The sequence below is a fragment of the Camarhynchus parvulus genome, chromosome 20, assembly GCF_901933205.1.
Source record: "Camarhynchus parvulus chromosome 20, STF_HiC, whole genome shotgun sequence".
NCBI lineage: Eukaryota > Metazoa > Chordata > Aves > Passeriformes > Thraupidae > Camarhynchus > Camarhynchus parvulus.
Genome location: NC_044590.1, coordinates 3,470,374 through 3,494,343, shown reverse-complemented (window position 1 = coordinate 3,494,343; position 23,970 = coordinate 3,470,374). Strand labels below are relative to the sequence as shown.

General features: G+C 41.2%; 1 protein-coding gene across 1 annotated transcript; it reads right to left on the bottom strand.

Annotated features, from left to right (window-relative positions):
• Positions 1-219: 219 nt before the first annotated feature.
• ZNF831 (zinc finger protein 831) lies at positions 220-8,489 on the bottom strand. The gene is given in 6 exon segments (XM_030963469.1): positions 220-1,323; positions 1,619-1,770; positions 1,887-2,056; positions 3,709-3,851; positions 4,309-7,083; positions 7,086-8,489. Coding segments are annotated over 6 exon segments (5,496 nt in total). The 3' UTR covers positions 220-471.
• Between the last annotated feature and the right edge of the window lie 15,481 nt (positions 8,490-23,970).

Genomic DNA, 23,970 nt, shown 5'->3' with positions numbered 1-23,970 from the left:
CTTAGGGAACAGATCTTGCCCTTAATGCCAGTGTGTCACTCCCAGTACAGAGGCAGTGACTACAGGAACAGGAATATGGAGAAGGAAACACATCTGAACCCTTCCAGGAAGTCTGAGCTGAGGAACCTGCTGCAGCTGTATTGTTGAAGTAACCCAATCCACTGCAGGCTTGGAGTAACACACCCATGGGCAGGCAGCACTTGTGGGAATTCTGAGACTGGCAGGAACTTTAACAATGCTGGAAACCTGTCAGGAGCACAGGGCTGCCTCTTGCATTTGAATGTGCCATGCCAGCCTCAAGTGAGCATTTTTAAAAAAAGGTTGAGTCCTTGAAAGGAAGGGCTCTTCCAAAGAGGGTGTTGCCTCTGGCACAGAGGAATGGCTTTGCTGATGTTAAGGTGTTTCAGAACTATGGATCAAAGACCCCTGGCATTTCCAGGCTGGCACACAAGCCCTGGCAGCAGCCTGTTGCTATATTTCTATAACCAGCCTGTCCTCATCATCACTGCTCGTGTCATCATACTCCACCCGTGTTTGTTTCCTCATCATCTCTAAACCTCTCTTTTTGTATGTCTTGGGGGGTGCTGCAGAGTAACTCTTGAACTCAGGGGATTTGAGAGTCATTGGGGACTTTTTAAAGGTAGCAGTGGCTGTTCCATGTGGCCTTCCATAGGGATTGGGCTGCAGGTGGGATCTGTTCTTGTCTGCGCTTCCGTGCAGCTCCAGGAGATGCTGAGCTAAGTTTGCCCTCTGTGAGTGTTCCCTGCTGGGTAACTGAGCCCTCATGATTGTCTCAGGAACAGACTCTGCTTGGGATCCAAACAAACATGAACATCCTGGCTGGGAACTGGGACCTGAGCTTTCTGTGCCAGGTGAATGTGTGTTTTCTTCACTCAGAGCTTTCTCCCTTCCGGCAGCCTGGATCACCGGCTCTGATATTCCAAATATTTGGCTCTCTGACTCTACCCTCAATATGTTTTCCTGGCTTCCTCCTGGATGTAAGGAAAGAGGAGCAGCAGCCTCTGGGTTTGTGCTGTCAGGTTGGTCACCTGTGCCTGTGTTTGTAAATTCAGGACAAGACCCAAAGGAAGCTGCCAGGGGGTGGCTCCGAAGGCTTGGCCGGGATTGCCCAGGCAGGGATGGCTGCAGCACAAGGGGCTGTGTCACCCAGCAGCAAATGGCCACATCCCTGCTGAATTCCTGCAGGCATGTGTCAGCACTGGAGGAAAAGGAATGAGCTGTCACAGCTATTCCCAGAGGAGCTGTAATGTTCTGGACAGAGGCGTTCGTTCTTGGGTGTTCCCTGATTTGCCCAGGAATGTCCTGTAGGAATTAGGAGGGGAAAAAATTTACACATAAAGTTCTCAGTCCAGAGCAATTTCACGCAAAGTACTCAAGTTTAATTGTTATTTTAGCTAATTCTAACATTAATAAGTTTTCATTTTATTTTAACCCCCAAAAATACATTTAACACATTTTTAAACATTTTAACCAAAATCTGTGATACAAAATAGTTTCAATTTCAACTTTAAAATGGCTGAATATAATGCAGGTTTTAATTAACCCTTCTTTTTTCTGTTAATAAAAAATAATACAAGAATTAGGGTACAATACCTACTTTTTTATCCATTTTGTCTTTTTGTTTAACATGGTTTAGGTTTTCAGTATGAGAAGATATTCCTGAGTTATTCTTTGCTTCTTTTTTCCTTCTGCAAAGTTGTTTGTCTGAGGTGGAATATGATGTGTCTTTTTGCTGGTGTAGACAATTTTCTATTGAAAAGAAGTTGGATAAACTTTGATTTTTATCACTCCCCATGCTTGAACTTGCTACATTTCTCATTATATCACTGAAATAATATTTTCACACAAATATTCCAAATACTTACCTTGCATCTTGGATTGAGGAGGATGGCACTTCTTATGCTTATTAAATCTGGGGGGTTGGGATGAGCAGCCCTTTCTCAAAGCATCCAGAGCTCTGTTGGGAAAACAGGGCCTCTTGCTCAGCCGGTTCATTTTCAGCTGAGCAAATCCATGGCTGTGCCTCCCTCTGTACCTGCAGTGCCAGGGGCATTGAGGGGATAAACAAATATGGGAGATGTAGGTGCCAGAAGGGAATAACATCACCTCACCAGGTGCATTAAAGTCTAACAGCAATTCATTACTGGCAAGGAGATGCTTGTTTATGTCAACTCAAAAACAAAAGATGGATTTTAGGAAAGAGACCCACAATTATTTTATTATCTTTTTTTCTCTGTAAGATTCAGTAAATCCTTGATTTTCAAAGAGAAAAGGATTAAGGAATAACAGATCCTTTTTCTTATATCTGGAATTTTAAAACAATATACTTCACCAAGACTTGAACCACACAGGAATCACCTGAGGCTCTGTGGTTATTGGGTTTTTTCCTTTTCACTTCTTGAGTGCTACTGCTCATCATCACTAAAGAACATAAGGATTTTGGTTATTTAGCAAACCCACACTGAATAATCCAACTCTGCTTTATTTCTACTCTCAATTAGTGACACTGAAGTCCCATCCCTAAATCAGCAGACTGTCACTATCCACAGAGCAAGATGTAAACCTAAAAAGATGCACTTATTCAGGTGTTTGGTGTATTAGAAAATTAAATTACATCTGGTGGTTACCAGTTGGGCCAGTTACCTAGTAATAGGCATGACCTGAGCTTTCAGGACACTGTACTTAATTAAATCCCTAAATAAATTGGATATAAACAAATTCTGAGACCTGCAGGGGAAAAAAAACCACAACAACAACACAGCACCTGAAAATCAAACCAGGAAAAAGTCCTAGAAGAATGTCACTCAGCTGGGTGACATAGGCCTGAGTCTTCTATTTCTGTTCTTATGACCCTTCAGAATTGCAGCGCTGTTTGCTGAGCTGGACACGGTGATTAAGTTACTGACACTGATTTGTCCTCAAGGGAGTCACTCTGTCTGATTTTGGCCATGAAATAAAGAAGGATGTGTGCACACAATATGTGTTCCTTACTGAAGCAATTCATCAGGCATCCTGCTGCCCCACACTCCTGAAAGATTAGAGGCTAAATGTTCCACTGATAGGAACTCCCATTGAAAGGGGGGAGCTGTGCTGATTGAGACAACGTGCCCTTGGTAGTTTTATGCTCAAATTCTTCCTGCTTTTTTATTTAAACCAAATGATCCTTTGAACTACAGATGGTTCTGTTAGTTGGCGTTAAACTTGATATTTATTGTCCTTCTTTCTCTGGTGAATACCAGCTCAGGATATGGATCTTCCAAGGACAAAGGGTCTCACGAATTGCTCTGAGCTGGGACAGCATTAAAAACAGAACCATTTTGGTCCCCTTCAAACAAAAGTAAATGCTGACAATTTTGACAGATAAGAGTAATTTCTAAATCATAGAATCATCTGACCAGGCATCATCTCATGTGGGATATGTCTGGTTTGCTTAGAAAAGTCTGTTCCTATAGTAAACAACATATTGATATTTTTATAGTTTACCCTTGGGGGCCTGCTGTGGTATAAGAACAGCTCTTCTGAGAGATTTATCTTTTTTTCCCCCAATTTTGATAAGGTTGAATTTTGGGCATAAATTTTTATTTTCTGTGGAGTTTTTACACACATTACAACAAAATTATATCATTATATTATATTATATTATATTATTATATTATATTATATTAACCTGAAAACCATACTCCTTACCATTTAGGGGTGACTTTAATTCTTTTCTGTTTGTGGCTCCTCTTGAGTTTATTTGTTGACAGTTTTTCCTTTTTGCAAACTACTGTTTTCTTCTTTTGCTCTGAAATATTTTTGAAAGAACTACCAGGAACGTCTGAGCTTAACTGTTGAGAATATTGGGAAAAAATCAAGTACATTGACTGAGAAGTTGGAAATCTGTGCATTTTTTTAAATAGCACTGAACAGCATAGGAGTTAAGTGGCACAACTCTGTATTTAAGTCAAATATTCATTTAGAATGAAAGCAGATGCTATTAGAGAAAAATATTTTAAAATCCCCATAACGGGGAAAAAAATCAAGAAATAGAAATTCACTCTTCTCACTATCAGCATTCTGAAAAGTGAAAGAAACTTAAATATTCACAGAGAAATATATCTTTCTGATGCATCAAATTAATATAGACTTACAAAAATATAAATTGTAAATTCTGTATCAGCAAATGCCTGTAAGTGTTCATAAATACACTTCTGATAATTATTTAATTTTCCTAATAAGAGGGTGGAGGTGGGCTGTCAGCCAATAGCACTCTCTTGAGAAAGCAAACAGAATTATTAATATTACCTCCTGCATCTGGTGTCCTTTAGAAAGGGATGAAACCAACGTTTTCAAGCTTGTGTTTGTTAAGCCATATGCCACAGTCTTGCTAATATTTCTCATTTTGAAAATGGAGATGTCATATTTGGAGAGGGTGCATTCCCTGCTGGGCTCCCTGTGCCAGGGGGGCAAGGAGGGGTGGGCAGAGGCTGCATTGCCCCCCTGCTCCGAGGGCAGAGGGAGGCTCCTGCTCAGACAGCACCAGGTCAGCCGGGGCTCGGCACTGAGGGATGGGAAGCTGCACTTGGAGCCTGGCACTGGAGAAGTGCCAGAGCAGCTGGTCCTGTTAGAGTAGGGCAGCACTGGGAATCCTTTACAGTGAGTGCTGAGAGTGTGGCAGTAGAAAGTGCCAAAAGAATGGCAAAAATAAGTGGGGGTGTCTCTTGAGCTCTGGGAATGCTGCAGATCCTGCAGTGGTGCTGGGGTGTCCTTCAGGATGTGTGGACTTCCCTCTCTGTCCCATTCCAGGATTGTTGGCTCTGCACCTTTGCTAGAAACTGATGTTTTTATCAAAGAGTCACTTCCTGAGCAAAGGTGGTGTAAAGCCTTCCTCTCATCTTTGATGTCAGCAGATATGAAAAAGCCACTTGTATACACAGAAGTAAAGCAGATTTTCTTCTTTGGAGTCTGTATAGAGCAAGTACTTTTACTCATCCACTTCTCTTCTGTTTGCCTTTGATAATTTAATTTATTTTTGTTCTGTTTGTTTTTCCAATCCTCTCTTGCAATATCCTGCTGCTTGAAGTTTTGGTTAAGAAAGGTGTTCTCTGCTGTAGTTAAGATATTTGTGGTTTCTGAGCTGACTGGTGAACAGAATCCTGGAGTTTTCCAGTTTGTGTGAAGATTCCATTGAATTTCTCCTTTGCCAGCCTTTTGTCTCACTTCAGATTTTAAAGGGGACCAAACCACATCACTGGAATGAGCATGGAGGGACGTGCTGCTGGAAGAGCAGGGTGGGGTGGTTAAGGCGTCTGTCACAGGTGTGCCAGGTGCCATCTCCTGTTCAGATTGAAGCAAAGGTGACAGATCTGAAGCTCTCTTGTCCTGGGGCAATTTAAGGATATATTTTGGAGAGAAGGCATTTTGCTGTGGGAGTGGACTTAAATGATCAGATTGCAGATGATGGCTTTTAGAAGACACATCCACAGCATTGTCACTGGGAAGGGGCACTTTTGCTCCCGTTTTTACAAGACACATTTTGTTGTCTCCATCTGTTGCATTGTGCAAGGCAAAAGAGTTGGAATCACTTCCCCTTAATTCAGACCCTAAAAATCCCACCAGTGAAGCTTTTGAGATACCTGCAGGATGTGAAAAAATGTTGATGTCACAGTAATTGAGAGTTTGTGTGGGAAGTTTGATTGTTTTCCTATATTCCACATTCTCAGTACCTCCAGTGGCTTCATTAATTCCTGTGCTCGATTTTTGCTCCTCTGCTTTAGTGGAGAATTTCACTGGAGCTGTGGGAAGACACTGAGTGCTAGAGCAATGGCCTCTCTCTGCTTCACTTACTTCAGTGGTTTCACTACTGGGACTAGGGCAGGGCACTGAAATCACATTTTGTGTCTTCTCCACTTCGAATTTCAGCTTTTTCCTTTCTGATGGCATAGTCTGGAATTTTCCTGCAGTTTCTCTGTTGTTGCAAGGGACCCACGGGGGCATCAGTCCATGCTGGCCACTTTCCTTAGTCCCCTGATGGTTCCCATAATTGTGTGAAGCGCTTTTACAATCTAATTCAAATGCACTGGATTCTTTCCCAGGGCTTGGTTTCTCCCAGTTGCTACTCTGTACTGGCAAGCAGTCCTCATTCCTCCCGTGGCTGCTCAGCTGACACTCAGGATTTTGAAGCCTGAGCTCACCGGTGCTTGGAGCCAGCAGTGTGCTGCTGCCAGCTGTGCATTTCTCCGTGTCACTGCCACTGAGCTCTGGGGAAGTTTGGCTGGTTACAGCTCCAGCAGTTATAGAATGTGATGTCTCCATTAGGTTGGACACTCTATCTGAAGTTTCCTCAGAGGACACATTCTGCAGAACACGGTTACCATCAGTAGAGATTCCTGATTTACCCATGGTTGAAGCTGCTGTCACAAGGGAGGAAGGACTGTCAGTTGCAGAGCTCCTGCCATCTCTTTCCTCTGTTATTTCAGTGCTGCTGGCTGATTCCATTGAATTAGGAGTCAGGCTTGTAATATCTGTAATCTTATTCTCTCTTTGTTTCATTTTCTTGGCATTTTGACTGCTTTTCATTTTTTGGTAGATTTTCTTAAATGTTTCATCTCCATACATTTGCCATTTTTCTTGAGAGAACATCTTCAACTTCCTTTGATTGTGTTTCTTATTTTTAGCACTGATTACTTCTCCAGCCCCAAGCTTTTTAGTCCCTTTCAGCTCCTCTGACAGAGAAGGATGATCAGCCACATTACTTAGGGGCAAGTCATCCACTGCTGTTTGTCTGACTAGAGCTCGGGGATGGCTATTAGGGAAATCCACTGAACTGGCAGTGAGATCGTTGCTAGGCAGCAAACCAGCAGTGCCTGTGTTTACAGAGTGCTTAGTAAGAGAAAGTGGTTTTGAGCATCCTGCTTTGTCATGCACCATCCTCGCTCCCTCCACAACAGGCAAGGAGTTGCTCCGAGTAACAGGCACAGTGTCGATTGTTGTGGAGAACTGGGTGGGAACTGAATGGAAAAACATTGGCTTGCATTTCTCCAGGGGTGCAAAGGTAGATTTTGCTGAACAAAGAGAAAGATTCTTTTTCTATTTACATCACAAGTTCTGATATCAAAATGGAAAGAGTCTTTGTATGTGTAAGGCATTGGAAGGTCAATGCTTCCCTGTTTAGAAAGGACAGTTTTTCTGGGCCTGACATTGTCTAACTGGGTGTCATCCACCACACTTTTGTTGTGAGAAATAAGCTTTGAAATGTGTTCTTCCAGCCTCTTTTTCTCTAGCATCGAGGCTGTAGCTTTGTCAGCTGCCTCTGGCTTTGCAGTGCTGCTGGAGGCACACCTTGGGCTGCTGAAGGCAGCTTCATTTTCCAGTTCCGTGCTGTGCTCATGGAGACTGTGCAGGGGGCTGGAGGATGTCATCTGCTGCTCTGTGCTGTCAGAGCGTGACAGATACCCCGAGTCAGTGCTCTCACACTTCTTCAGCTTGCAGTCCAAGGCTTTGTAATCCCACTGCTTCTCTGAAGAGGTTGCCTGCTGCCTTTGCAGCTGAATGTGCTTATTGGCAGTAGGAGTTCTTTGCTCCTGCATCTTCTTTCTCAGACTCGGACCATTTGGCAAAGCTCCTGGAGATGATAAACTTTGAGGTTCTCTTTCAGGAACCCCCTGAATGGCCTTTGAATTCAGTGATTGATTTGTTGTTTCTTGATTTTCTGAAGCAGCTGATGAGGAGCTTGTCGCTGGCAGTGAGAGCTCATGAGGTTTCTTAGCGTCTGTTGCTGCACTGGTCTCTGAACTGGGCTGTTTGATGTGCATCCCCTGGTCTTCACTGGTGCTACTCGAGACTTTGCTGCCTTGGGCAGAGGTGGTGCTCTCTGCTGATCTCTCATTTTGCTCTGGTCCCCCACTGATGTCAGAGTCTGAGGGCAGCCTGGTGTTGTTGACGTGTGTTTGAGTTCTCCTGTGTTTATACAAGTTGCTCTGGGTTTTAAACGCGATGCCACAAGTGGTGCATGGAAAGGGCCTCTCTCCCGTGTGGGAGCGAATGTGTTTCTCAAGGACACTTGGCTTCAAACAATCTCGTCCACAGTGTTTGCAGATGTATTTCCCAGATTTTTTTGATTTTCCCGGGCTCTCAATAGATGCTTTTACACAAGGACTTGGCGACGACAACACTGGTAAAGTGCTGACTATGCTCAAGGTCAGGCTTTGCCCGAGCTGTTTCTGGAGAAGCGGCTGAGGCTGCTCCGTGCCCTCCGGGGGGACGAGCGGCTTGAGGATGAGGGGGACATTGCTGCCATCGAGGTGGACGCAGCTCCTGGCGGCCAGCAAGGGCCCGTGGGGCTGGAAGCAGCCAGGCTGGATGGGCTGGAGCAGCGGGATCGTCAGGGCCTTGAGGTACAGGGGCTGGGGCAGGGCCTGGCCCCGGGCAGGCTCCGAGGCGCCCCGCGGGGACGGGCCCGGGCCGGGCGGGGGCTGGGCCTCCATGGCAGGGCCCGGCTGCCATGGGCTCACGGACCTGCCGGAGGGAACACAGAGCAAACACCGGTGTGCAGACTGAAATAACACACACACAGCCCACCCTGGGCTGGGAAAATGAGCCACTGAGAATATCACACATGCAGGCATTATACAGACAACCATCACTTCCTTTCCCAATTAAACTGGTTCCTCTTTCATTTTTCCTCTAGGAGTTACAGTGTAAACACTCAATGCTGCACTTAAAACCACTCCTACAACCTACACTGAGTACCCAAAGCACTGAAACAAATCTGAGTTTCAGATTTGCAAATGGAGGCTCTAAGCACGCCAGAAAAATACAATTTTAGTTTTCTGGAACCATATTTCCATTATATATTTATATCACGTTTTTTAAATGTCATTAATATTAACAATATTAACAGAACAGTTGGGGTTAAAGGGGACCTCAGGACTTCTCTACTCCAAACACCTTCTCACAGCAGAGTCAGCACCGAGGTCAGATGAGGTTGTCAGGGTGTTACCAGTCTGGTTTTGAAAACCTCTAAAAACTGCACAGTTTCTTTGGGCAACCAGTTCCAAACACAGGACATTAAACATGCCTGCATATTATCTGTGCTTCCCCAGTTTAAGGGAGCTAAGGCCGAACTCGTTGCAACAAGTGGTATAAAATGGAAATATGTGAACAAAATGAAACTCAAGTCCTGTTTTACAAGTCAGGTTTGCATAAATATCTGCAAAATAGAAAAGGTGGTATCACAGGAAAATAGTGTGAAAAATTAAAGCTGGCTTTTGTGTAGACCAAATTAATTTGGTATAATTAATGGAGATATTATGGTGTACTGCTTGTTTTTAGATGTTCTCAATGCCAAATGAAAACATCTTCTTTTTTAAAAAGTGAACCTTGCTTTTGAAATCTATCCTGATATATGTAGGCTTGGTGCCAGTCCAGACTACTTATTTCAGCAAAAATTTGTATTGTCTTTATTTCTTTCTTAGAAACAAAGGAGGAAACTATCTAAATAAGCATGGTGAAAATTTTCTTTCGAAGAGTAGGGGCATAACCCCTTGTAATTACAGTTTGGGTGAAAATCAAGTGATCTGTGAATATTTATTTGATTCTTGCCCAGCTGTGCTCACTGGATGCACTGGCTGCTATGAATAATGGGTTGTTCTTGTGCAAACAGCCATTAAAAACCCATTTGGAATAACATAATCAGTGGCTCAATTTGAAATCTGCAATTTGTTGCTTTACTGCATAATCTCTAGTGGTGTTTCTGTAACTTCCTTGGATCATTTTAATAGGTTATCATTACTGGGAAACAGTAAAAGAATTGCTTCAAAATGTGCTTTGAAATTTTTACTGGTTGCATCCAGGACAACAACATCTAAAATGAACTGATCTGTGCACAGCAAAATGTTAGATTTTCCCTTTTTTTTCTTCCTCATGAATGTTACAAATTAAGCTCAGTTATCAAGCATGGATTTTTCTTATGCACTTCTAACATTTCTATGTGGAATAATCACCTAAGAGGCTTTTTATTATAATAGTGACTATAATGATCAAAGAATGTTTAAAGAATATGGCTTGTTAAAGAAATAAGTTATTATCCATATTGTACAGTGTGGTTACCCCCACAGAATAAAAGTGGAATCCTCTAATTTCCAAAGTGATGTTATCAACATTTCAAGTCCATTTAAGATGGTTCCCAAGTTATATGGTCACTTTTAAATTTAAACACAACATACAATAAGGGATGAGACAATGATACAAATTAAGTATGCAGTAGTTTTTCCAAAATATTTTTTTTAAAAGTTTAGGGGAAAAAATATGCTGCAGAGAACAGACAGCAAGAAGTGAAGCCTAAATACCCAGTAGGTAGAACATCTAACAAGTACCACATCAGACAGGACAAGTCACTGTGTCTTTGCTCCCCTCCCTCCCCCAGGGAGAAGTGTGGAAATACACTTCCACATATTTTACATTTCCCCCAGCAGCCTGCTCCAGTGGCACACACTGTTTCTCTCTCTGGTTTCCTCCAGGCCATGCAGAGCTGATGGGCCCTTCAAGGCCACCACAGACAGATGTTTTTCTAGGAATCATACTGTGGTTCCCGAGTACCAGATGCTCTGTAATTTCACTTAATGCTGTTAAGTTTCTGGGGCCAACAACACAGCCTGAGACTCATTTTGGTGTTCTGTAATGCTCTACAACAAAAATACCTACGTGGTGACAGAAAATTTAAAGTAAAGTTTTAAATAGAGCTCAACAAGTAAGCTAATGGTGATACTTAATGTACTTTTAAGAATGTAATAACATATCTCTACCAGGTGTGGTAGTTTGCTGCTTTTCACAGCAAGAAAATACTTTCTTCCTGAGTGAAACTGCCATGACTTGTATTCTACTGGGGCAAATACCATCAGACTTTTCACATCTGTTATTTATATTCCAAAAAAGGCCACTGTATTTCTTTGTAGTTGACAAAAATAGCTTATCTCAAAGTAATTCTGCCCCAGGGCTGATTCAGGGTAGTGCTTGCCCAACGTAGAACTTCCTCTGTTGGTTTTGCCCTGGGCTCTGTTACTGAGCATCCACCCCATGTTCTCAGCTGTTTGTAACTTGTGGCACTGAACTACCAGCATAAGAACTTGATCCTAATTAGATAAGGAAAATTTTCCAACAAACAAAACTAAGAGCAGGATTTGGCCAGCTCAGAATTTTCTAAATTGATTTCTTAAGCTATCAGAACTGTACAGTCCCTAAAATTCAATTAAATACAATTATTTTGTTCCTGGTTTGAAATTCTAACTTCTGGTAAACACCACAGGCAGATCTGTGGAACACTGAAAAGTGGAGCAGTTTCAAACAAAAAATCATTGTAGCAGAAATTGTCTTAGTCACTTTATAAGTATAAAGTAGTTTAACACAGGAGGTTGATAAAAAATCCAACTAATTTTAAATCCAGTAAGTTTCATTTTTATATACTTTTTCCTGAATTCCAAACATTTTAGAAACTTTGTTTCATTTTGTCAGCACTGTTGTCATAATTTTGGACTACAAAAGTCAAAAGCTTTTTGTCTTCTGAATGGCACATGCAATGCTCTGTCAACAGCCCATCATTATTAACCAAATAGCTAAATATGTAAATGCTTCTTTTCTGCACTTTCATATCATTTTTTGACACAGCACTGAGCAGAGCATCAGTCTCTAAGCAGACTCAGAGCTCAATTGCTCAGTCCCCCACCCTGGTCTGCAGGTACAGCCTGGAGACACAACAGAGTTCCTTTATTTTTGTGACCCCACAGAAGCAGGTTTTCAACATTCTGAACATACACAATATACTCAATTATACCAGGAGTCTTTACCTTTTTTAAATGCTTTTAGTGATTAAATACCAGGGACAGAAGTGGAAATCTGGAAATAATTAAGTCTTTAGTCTGGAAATAATTCTAGTTCACGTACCTTTGATTGATTCAGGCATTTCAGCAAAAAAGTCTCATTTCTGTCAATACTTGATGCAAGCAGAGAGAAACGAGGACAAAGACTTGAAACAGATTAGAAGTAGGAAGTTGGGGTTTTTTTTTTTTTTTTTTTTTACCTTGGTGTCACATTAACAACCTTCAGAAAACAGGAAGAGTTGAAACAGAAGAAAATGAAGTGGCATTTCAACCTCTCTGTATCCTTTATCACTATTTAATTAAGGACCTCTAAACAGAATCTTTGAAATGTGGGGGGTTTGTACTCTGCTTTCAGTTGTATTGTCCTGAAATACAATGGTAGGGTTTTTAATACATACTCCTAAAGCTAATTTTCTTTTAACTTTACAGTAAAGGGCTCTCTTAAGATATGTTGGGAAAGAAGACAATGGTAGAGAGAAGACCCTTGGCACATATGAAATACTGAATTTATCCAGTGTGGGTGCTGTCCACCAGCTTCTTCTAATGGTGCCCTGTGGGACAGGAGAAAGCAGGAACCAGGTGGGAAAATGCCTCAGGATTGTTAAAAGTGTTTGGGTCATGCTCAACAAACCTCCATAAACTTGTGGAAAGCTGCAGGGAAAACAGGATAGGGCACAGTCAAGTGCAGTTTAAAGGTAATTTTAAAAAAATTAGATGTTATTTGTGTGTTGAGTTCCTAAGAAGTGCTCAGGCAACAACACAGTGAACAGCACTGAGGGGTCCTGGGAGGGGCCACTCTTCTTTATGCAAACACTTGTTTAAAATTGGGACTGGGATTGCTCAACCTCCTCTGCTGGCAGACTGAGTGAATCCCAAACTGGAGTATGCATTCCCAATAATGTTACAAAATTGATATCTCTGGCCTGTATAATTTCCTTAGGAACACCATATTTTGGAAGATACAGTTTTATTTTCAGTTTTATTTTATTTATTTTCCCTGTGATGAGCAGCTGCCCAGTTCAGACCCTGCAGCCTGTCCCTTGCTGGGGAGTGGTGAAACTGTAATGTTATAATTGTTCAATATCCACTTCAGTGGAAGCTCTTTCTTTTAATAATTCTGGTGATAGACTAATGCCAGAGGCCTCAGTGGATTTTAATTTCAAACAGCTTTATTGATCCTGGAGAGTTTTGCCTGCTGTTTGGATTGCTTTCCATTTATTTCTGGAGCCCTGATTCAGCAGGCCTCTAATTTTGGTGGTGGAGAAATATTTCTGTCTTGTTCTTCCCATCTTCCTTGCCTGTCACATAGTTATTCAAGGGGCAGAAAAGCTCCTAACAGGACCCAGGATTATTGCTTAAAATCCTCCTGGCTTCTCCCATACCCTGAAATACTCCCAGTAATTGGTAATGGCACTGCAGACTCTTCAAATCTGTGAATCTAGAAAATACTTGACATTCTGAACTGCTTTACAGTGACTCATGCTTCTGCTCTACAGACTCAGTCTGTCCAGATGGAGAGAATTACATGCAGCAAGTAGTTTCAGCTCTGCTGGGAGATACTTTCCTAAAGGAATGTGTTCTCACCTCTAAGTGAGATCTTCTGGAGGATTACTGCATGCTACAGTCAACAAACCAACGGGGAAAAAAGATGCACATCTTATAATAGAACACTGGCATGAATCAAATCATACAAACAGATGATTATGGGCATTTTACATAACCAGTCAAAATTAGTTTGTCTTCAGTTTGATCAGATTTCTGGAGCCCATTATATTTTATTCCACTTTGAGACTGACTATTATTAAATTAAGGTGAATTTACTTAAAAGGGACACTTAATTTCAACAGTACTAATAATTGCAGCAGTATGCTGGACCTAGTAACAAATTGAAAACACGTATAAGCATTTCAAATTCATTATTTACATCACTCAGTATCAAATTCCAAATGCTAAAACTGCAAACTGTTTACCCTGAGAGGCTTAAGGAGGCAATAATTAATTAAAGCAAGTTACAACAAAAGCAAGTGGCTGTCTGGATATTTGCCACTATCACAGAGGTTGCAGGGCTTAGCAGAACCTTTTGGAGCTTGATCTAAAATCTCTAAATCTTGAATAAGTGACTCTGAAATCAGGGTCCTTCACAGCATCCTGTGCTTCTTCCCATTTTTGTGGATGAACAGGCTGCTGTAATGGCTAGAAGTAACAAAATACAGAGCACCAGTATTACACTGCAATAGCTCTGTTTGAAATTAAGTGATTTTTGTTTTCTCTTTATAATCAATCTACTTATGTATTGCTTCCTCAGCTGTAATCTCTAAGCAAGATTATTTATATTAATTTATATTCAAAATACTGTCCTGCTCAGAGAAACTCCGCTAACTTCAGCTGCCTCAATAGACAGCAATTTAAACTATGCACAAAGCTGAGCGCACTGTCAGGGGCTGCACAGGAGGGAGTTCTGGGGCTGCTCTCCTCTCTCAGTTCATGTCCCCATCAGGATGTGAGGAGTTAAACCCACACACCACTAGTACACATTTCTGAGTCCCAAGTAGAAAAGGTCCCACGCCAGGTGTTTAAAACCCTGCATCTTTCAAAGACACCTACAGAGTTTTGTCAGGGGTGAGAGCAAGTGAAAGCAGCAATAAACATTCCTCCTGTGCTGGTGAGGAAATAGATTCTGAAAATCCTGCAACCACACGTTTTAAAGAACTTCACAAAGTTAAACGAAAAGAAAGTCTCTTCCAGGACTGCTAATTATTATTTTTTCCTGGGAGGGCAGTGATGCTGAGAGCAGCACACAGTATCTTACTGTCAGAGGAAGATGCAGACAGTGGGATTATCATTTCCATTTGCTCATCCAACACTGACAGCCCGCACAACTCCCTTGACAGACCACACAAAACTTCTACTTCAATCTTAGCATCATAAAGTCACAGTGAACCATAGGGTTTGAAATAAACTTTGTGCAGGTACTTTAAACACTCCTTCTGTGATGGAAGCAAAATGTTTGTGAGTGTACCCCAGGTCTGGAGATTTTTAGTTCTCAGTTCATCAAGCAAAATGGAACTGACACATTTCCTGGTTAGCCCAGCAATGACTGTTAATCTCATTTTACTTGGAAACTATTTCTGCCTTTGCTCTTTTCTCAGTTTGACTTCCTATCTTGAAACGTCTCATAACAGAAGTACTGAGTTCACCTTTCCTCTTGTTCTTAAGGGCTGTGTCTGATCTCACAACTCTGCCAGTTCCACCCGCAGCCCGCACGCTGCCGGTACCTCCTGAACAAAGTTAGGAGCCTCAGTCCCCTGCAGAATCAGGCTGGAAGTGTTTAATTCCATCATCTCCTGAAACCTTTAGGGTCTTTCCATGGTCACACCTTAAATTCTGACTTTGGGAAATCTTGCTGCTTGGTACAAGTCATTGTTCTGAAGTTCTGCCCTTCTTAGTGTGTTATTAAAGTACAAAGCCACTGGAAAACCTGCTGGGGGAACTTAGAAATTCTTGTACTATATCCTAAGGACAAATATTTTTGACACTTACTTCTACAGTTGTATAAAATCAGCAAAGCTGGTTAGGTTGGGCTTTTTAAAACAATTATTTCTGTAAACATTGTGCCAGAATACAGTATTAAAATCTTTTAGGAAAAATGGGATCTGCTTTACCTTCCCTGTGCTCCAGAATAGCAGCTGGTTTTATCATTGTTATACAGCTTTCTATATTTTCCTATGTTCCTTTTCTTGAATATCCATAAATGAAAACATTCCAAAGGCTTAAATCAGTAAAAATATTGTTACCTAAAATACATTTTAATGTGTAAGTAAACACTGTATTGGCCTTTTTGACCTCTTCATGCAATTTGTATCAAGAATATTTCCTTTTCTACTTCTTACACTGCTACTTTTCTCAGCTCCAGCTATAAGAAATGCTTTCTAGTCTCTAGTTTAGATTTACATCACTATTTCTAAAAAGAAACATACCTAACATATCTGTTGGTTTTGTAACATGCTTGGTGGCTTGACAATGAGGAAAAAATAGGATTTTTAGTGCTTAAAAACCTCAAAGGATTTCAATTCTTTTATCCTTTCATCAAATTTGCTCCTGTGCATTTCCCATGTTAGGAAAGAGTTAACAACCTCCAGCCAGCAGACTGCAATCAACAGGTTGCTCTAACAGAAAAATAATAACCCTAATCCATCTTTTAAAGTTTAGAAGGTTGGACTAAATGATGAAAAAATCCCGATTAAAGCCATCTGAAAAGCTGAAGTGGGGCCAGAACTGAAATGCTTTGTGTTTTATGAAAAAAATCTTTCTCGTTGCTAAGTGAAAGAACCATCACAATTAAAAAAAAAAACAAACTGTAACTTTAAAATTTCTGTCTTGCCATCTAGAATTGAATTCTCTCTCTGTCCATAGAAAATGACAACAAAACACTTGCTAACCTTTAGGTGGCCAATTCACAGGCAGGTGGAGAGGTTCAGGTCCCTGGAATAGCGTTGAAACAAAAGAAGCATCCTGTTTTCTTTTTTCAGTGTCTTTCTCTTCTCCTTTTTTTTTAAGCATTTGAACAGTGAAGGGTGGGTGGTGGGGTGTGTGCAGAGAGAGCAGGGGGTGCAGGCAGCCCACGCTGCTGTAGGAAGAGTTTTAATGGCCGATGCTGGGAATATGGTTTGCCTGCTACAGTGTCTGCACTACTGCAGCTCTGTGTGTGGGCGTAAAGAAATGACACGACTGGGTTTCAAACGATTACACTGAAGATTTGCAAACAGTTAAAAAAAAAAAAAACACCAAAACACACAACCCCATCAGGCACAAATGAAAAATTATGACTTTTCTCCTTTTATCTTTTCCTTGTTGCTTTGTTTTAACTTAGCAGATGTAATCTAGTCAAGTTTCTTCCTCAGCCTCTAAAGGAAAAAAAAAAAAGGTAAATTGAGTATTTAGGAAGGGTTTATATTTTACAGAGTATGAATAGTTTGTTATCATTTTTTGCTGCTATTTTTTAATTAATCTACAAGAGCTTGTATTCCCAGTGAAAATCTTCAGAGGACACCTATATTTGTGCTTTAGAACATGCTAAATAGGTGTCTAAATCTTGGTAGCACCAAGCAGCACAGTACAATAGACAGAGCAGCCACTGCACAACTGGCCAGGCAAGACATCTGATCCCAGGACTATTCCTTGAATATTCCACAAAACACAGCCAAAAACCAGGACATGCTGGCAGCCCACTTTTGTTCACTAGTCCAGCAACACCTCAGGTTTACTGATCTAAATTGGGCAGAAAACCTACTTGAATATTTGTTGTAACTACTGGAGACCAACAGGAGTGAGACAAAGGGGCTGTTCCCTGTCACATCATGGGGAATGAGAGGAAAATGGGATTTCAGGTGATATAAAAGTGCTGACACAAGTGACAGTGACTAAAACAGTTATGAACCCACTGTTGCTGGGAGGGACAGGTGGAAGGTTTTGTCAGAAAAGCAAGAACACTTCTCAAACATATTTTTTACCACAAAAAGTGAAAGACAGACAAAACAGTTTTACAAGGAAACTTGAAAACTTCAAGGAATCCTTATGACTTAGCTGCTCCATGATAGTAAGGGACTGACACTTGATAAATTTGTATCTTCCTGTATGTTGAGAAGAGACAGCCAGGTCGAAAATCTTGTGCTTGCACAGAAGGCATGTGCACTGTGAGGTGCAGGGTGAGGTGTTCATTTTCACACATCCAGATGAGCCCCAAAGCAAGCAGGATTTCTTTGGTGTCATGCTGACAATGAAAAGCAGAGCAGCTGCATGCACAGGGACAGGGGAGGGAAAGGGGAGGCTCTGGGTGGTGGCCTCCTTGCTGTTCACCCCTGGAAATCATTTTCCTCCTCACCCAGAGCTGAATGTCAAACCACCATAACTCAGTGTCAGTAAAACCAGCAGGACTGGACTGGAGGGCTTCAGACTTCTGATCCCACACTTTGACAAAGACTGATAAAGGAGTTAAACAGTGAATCACCCAACAGTGGATGAAAACCAATGCTCAGTTCTGTGTCTGTGTGGTAAAACTCTCAGATATTGCCATTATTGCACAGCAGCACAGCCTGACTTGGCACTAAGTGGGGTCTGGCCACTGGCCACAGGAGAAACTTAAATTCTTTTTCCATGTATACACTAACAGCTGAGGTCAGCTGCAGGAAAATTTTGCTGGAGAAACATCTGTGTGCTCAGCTGACACAGAAAAGTGAATGTCTGGAGAGACACGAAATCTGCCTGCCAGCAGGGTTCCATTCATGCAGACCCAGTGCCATTGCATAACTGATGTAGTCTGCAAGCTGGCATTGCTTAAATCAATTTGGTAAAAATGGTCCTTTTCCTGGCATTGTAAACTTTTCTGTGTGGGGATAGAAGTAAAAGAAAAGAACCACATTTTTTTTTCTATCACTCTTTCTCTAAACTCTTAATCTTTGTGTTCTGTTTGCTCAGTGAAGACCTTTTTTGCCCAGTTAAACAGCATGCATTATTAATGAGTAGTAGCTGCTCAATCTTTTATTATCATTCATATTTTTTAAAAAATTAATTACTATTTTCTTGACTCAGTTTGAAAAGTGTAGTAACCAAACACACATCCTGCAGCAGTAACTCTCAGAGGTGCAAATCTTGCTCTTTTTTGTCTCAATATGACATGGACAACTATTTCATGGCCCTGTAGCTGCTGTATTTCCAAGTCACCATTTCTCCACGGTGTTGGTGGCTGTGCTGCAGGTGAAATAACACCTGGAATGTCCAAATGCACCTAATCCTCCTCTGAGGACTAATCCCCATGAAGAACCATTGTGTAATATAGGTATTGGTTATCACAAGTAGCAATATTTCTTTTCTAGACATGAACTCTTAAGTTGGAATGTACAGAAATCATGGTTGCCTACACATCCTTCATTTGACCATCTCCAGCATGGTAACTAAGATGACTGATTTTTTCCCAAAGATCATAGATTTGTGAATTGGCAGAATATTTTAAAGTGACTATTAAAAATCTGTGGGGAAAAATTGAATATAGAAAAATATTCCAAAAAACCACATTCTTTTAAACTGGACAGCCAGCTACCACCCTCCTATCAACATCACATAACAACTACTAAGATTCATCTGGCAGTTTTTTCTGTTTGTTGAGCCAGTAAGAACTACCACCCAAAGAGGAGTATAACCCTCACAAACTGGTCAGGCCATACCAAGAGAAAAAAACTTAAAGACAAAAATGTGCTTGAACAGCAAAAGGGAGAGACAAAGCTTCATTAGAAGCAAACATGGGTCTTCTCGCCAAAAAAAGTCAGTTCAAGGAAAATTAAAAGAGAAGGCAAAAGTAATGGACCCCATAGGGAAAGACTCAAGGCTTCTGAGAAAATGCTAAGGCGGCCACAAAGCTGAAAAAGTTCAGCTGGTTGCAGACACAACCTCAGTTTCACTAAGAATTGAATTTTTCCTTTAAAGTACTTTGGGTTCTTTCCACAGGCCAACAGCAGGGCTGGACAGGCAGACACTCACCCAAAGGAGAAAGGAAAAAAAGAAGAAAAGGAAAAAGTCCAGCCTCAAACCATCTTTCATTAAAATCCCGTAGACCTTTTTTCCAAATGTAGTTTTAATGTGTGTTAGGTAAGGCTCTAACTACTGAATCATCACACAGTTTGATTTGGGGCTTTATTTGGTTTGGGTTTTTAGTATTAATTCACCATAAGCAGGTATGGTGAAGGGCTGTTTTATCGACTAATTTACAAGGATAGCCTAAAATCCAAGAAAAATCTTAGACATCAGAGAGAAAAAGCAGATGAGTTCAGCTTTGCTCATGAAGTATCAGGCGATGGGGTGGGAATGAAGAGCTCCAGTTCCTCCTCCTTGCCCAAATCTTCCTTTTGCTGACAGCTGAAAGGTTAAAAAGTGGAGGATGTTATGGTGCCTCTGCCACAAAAGAGATGATGTGCAGGAGGAATAGGAAGAGCCTTTCCCGGTCTTATAGGCCCCAGGATTAATGAGCTGTAGTTTTTTTCAGGCATATCACATCACAAACATGAATAATTTCCATTATGACACACTTAGAAGCAATGCAGCTTTCAGAGGAACAGTTGCTCCAACTCGAAAAGGCAGCAAGGTTCAGTGGTTTGTACATGCACAAACTACAGATGTATTCATTTTTCCATCTGTTTCTTATTTGTCACAGAAAAACAGATAGAAAACAGATAACTCAGAACGACTGACAGTAGTCAGAACGTTCTAAAGCCCACCAAGTACACTGACTTTAATGTGTTTTACAGAAAAAGAGAATAGAACTGGACAGGGTCATTGATCACTTGAACCAGGAAGCATCAGTAACTACAAATAGAGAAGCAGAACATTGCCATCACCGTGACCCCAGGCCAGCACCAGTCACCAGTAAACCCATGGTCCACACCACTCAGATTACTCAATTCTGTATTTCTTTTTATTTTCCCCATAGGTTTCTACATAGCTGTGTCTTTTCCCAACATGTTGTCAAGGAAACCCTACACTCCTGTAGCTCAGTATCCAGCTTTTTATTGCTATTGACAACCCAAAATTTAGGATTTTGAACCAATTGATAAACTGTCCTTCCCATTAGGAAGGTACCTTCACTTATGGTATAAGATAGAGTTAAAATGAAACCTTTTTGAAAGTTCAGCTTTTCCAAAATGCCTGGGAGAAACTTGCCAATTAACTCTTCTGTTTATTATTTTATTAATCATTTTACATGTCAATATTCTATTCTGCTCTATGCTATCCACTGAAAAATAGCCCTGTAACCTGACTGGTGTCTTGTTATTTAGCTCTGTCTCAATTCCACTCTTAGGTTATTTTTGAACAATGTTGAGTTCCTTTGACAAACAATATTTTGTGAATTTTTTGAGAGCTGCCAGCTAAATTTCAAGTGATAACAGCAGCAGTTGCATGCTGCTCGTATCTGTGTCATACTTTTACCTAACAGTTGCACAGATTTTCACTGGAGAAGAGCTGCTATATATAAATGTCCATGTGAACACTGAATTTAGGGTTTGCACTGCAGGGAACAGGAGCTCTCCAAGCCCTGGGGGTGCCATGGTGGTGTCCCCTGTGCCCACACCGAGCTCATGCGGAGCACGAGTCACATTCACACAGCAAAGCACCAGGGCAGGCTCAGATCTGGCCCTTTGCCTCTCCCCTGGGGCTGAGGAGCTTTTCCAGGTTCCACACCACACTCACCTGCTCCAGGAGTGCCCCAGGAGGGCTCCAGCTCTCCCCACGTGCTCTGAGGCTGCAGTTCTTACCCTGAGTGCCTCATGCAAGGGGAACTGCAGGGTGAAGGCAGGGATGGGGCTGTGAAGGAGCACTCCTGGCAGAGGGAAGTTCATTGTTGCACTGGACTTGGATTTCAGCTGTCTGTCATGGTGAGAGGTATTTCTGTTCCTCTCTCCTTTGGGTCTCATGGAGCTTTGCTTTTATCTGTCGTCAAGGAAACACCAGGGTTTTTTCCCCTTGCTCATTAATGTCTGCATTTTTGTTTCCATAGCTACAAAGGAACCTTAGTGTTTTAAAATAGCAGTAATTGGATTACTATGACTTTTTCAAATTTATTGACACCATTAATGGTTCTGATTTTCAAAAGCAGACGCTGAAATTGTATCAGCAGTTTTTCAGCTATTAACATGTTATCTCCTTGTCCTGAAATCCTGGGTACATGCTCAGAAAAGTCTTCAGCAGCCAGCCACTGACTGCAGCCTGGCTCAGGCTGCACACATGGTGCTCTGAAAATTACTGAAAATAGTGCTAGTAATGCTCTTTACTTGGATTATTTTCAATTTGATGGTCTCCTGCAAAGGAGTGCACAGGTTCTGTTGTGAATCTGCTCAGTATTAGCACATTACAGATCCTTTGTGATTTGACCCCAGTAGAATAATCTGGAAGAATTTTTACAGCCAAGGATCTCAGCAACTCAGGATGCAGGAACATGGGAAAAGCACAAAGAATTGAGAGTACCAGCATTGCTAACAACTGGTATTACATAGCAGGGACATAATTCATGTTTTGAAACAAAAAGTGACATTCCTACACTGTCTGTGGCTCTATGCACTCTCCTACCACCATGAAATTGTTCCTGTGCTGCCTTCTAGCACTTTCCATTTACTTGTTACCATTGCCTATTCAAGGTGCTCACAAAGCACCATAAGTGCTTATCCTGCACCTCTGCCCTTTCTTTCCTGCCCCTCTCAGCTGAGGACAGAAAGCAGCTGAATTCCCTGCCTGGATGTCCCAGCAGCTGTGTCACCACTCCTTGTGCTGACCCCAGCCAGAGAATAGACTGGAACTGGAATCAAATTAAATCAGTTTAAAAAGCTGTAAGACGTGGACAGACAGAATGTCCAGATACCACCTCTTGTTTTAGAAAAACAAGCTCAAGAGAGTCACCAGCCTAAAATCTAGGCTTGGCAAAAAGGTGACAAGTGGCTAAAGAGAAATAAGTGTGAACAAGGAAGTCTCTTTAATCTAAAATATTAGTTCCTGTTTTTCATCATGGATTTCTGTGCATCCTGGAGGCTCAGACATTCTATTACCATAGAAACAGTATCCTGTGTCTCTGAGGACCTGCTGTAGCTGTGTGCTGTTATGGAAACAGTCCTCTGAACAGCTCAACTCGTGTCTGTATTTCAGTGATTGTGTTTGTAAAGATCCATTGCTAAATTACCCTTGCAGGATTCATTTTAATAAAACTAAGTCCCTGAAGTACATGGCAATTTAATAAAATCCTCAAGGCTTCTCCACGTTAAAAATATAGCAATGGAAAAAAAATATACATTGGAATTACCTTGCCCTTTCAATAATTACCAACCTCTCCTAATCCCTGCCATCAGCAAAGGTTTGGGGAAAAGATGGGTCTGTCCTCCCCAGCAATCATTAACAAAACTACTTCAGAAAAGCAAATTTTGATGCCATGTTCTGTGCAAGGGCTCCTTCACACACCAATCCTATGTGCCAGCATGGAAATGAAATTCAGAAGATAAGAAGGGACAGGGAGAAAATGTGGCTCACATGACTGAACTGGGAATTCTCAATTTTAATTCCAGGTGAACTGTTCTTTGTCTCAGGAAAGCCATCCAAGGCAGATTTCAGAAAAGAGAACATGTGAATTGGAAGCTCAACTCCCACTAAGTTTTTCCTGGGAATTGAGTCCTTAGCTGATCCTAGAAACTCTCCTCAACATTTTCATATTTGTAACATCTGAGATACTACTACTTCCATATTTCACTAGAGTTCTGTGGGCATGAGTATTTTATATTTTCTTCAACAAAGCCACCAAAGAATCAGGAACACTAAAACAAAACAGCTAAAATGTGCTGTTCAGGCTAATAGCCAGCTGTAGAGATCTTCCTGCCCAATTACATTGATTTTTCCATGTAGTTACTGCAACTTAAGACTGTAAATTCACACTTTATCTTTTTTTTTTATTTATTTAATCAAAATCATCTACACCAAGAAGGTCCTTTCCAACCCAAACCATCCTAAGAAGATTATATCCTATCTCTTTATTCCTACATCAAATACTGGTTATTATGGCTCGTAAAGGGAACATTTCCTAACACTGAATATCTGAATATCTCTGATTACAATTTATAACGTATAAAGAAATCCCCCAAACATAATGAATTTGTGAGTATAATTCAAATACCTCCAGTGAACTTCAGGGAAGAAGGAAAACAAAAGCTACTCAGAAATGTGTCAGTTTTGAAACCCAGCTCTTTTCCCCTCTTGAGAGGGATGCAGTGATACCTCAGCAAGATCATCATCATCATCATCTATTTTTTTCCTTTAAAATCTTTACAGCCTCTTTTATCAGCAAGGTAAGATATGTGACACTCTGAAACACATTTACAAGGGGAACAAACATTGAGTTTGGAGTAAGCAAATTAAATAAGTTTTAGTTGCTGCTGATACTGGGTTGTCTCCAAATTTTGTGATTAATGAAGCTTTGTGGAGGCTTTTTATTAATATCATCATTTTCCTCAGAAGTCTCCTTGCCTGCTGCCCCCCTCATGATGGACCTGGCAGCACCAACCCCTGT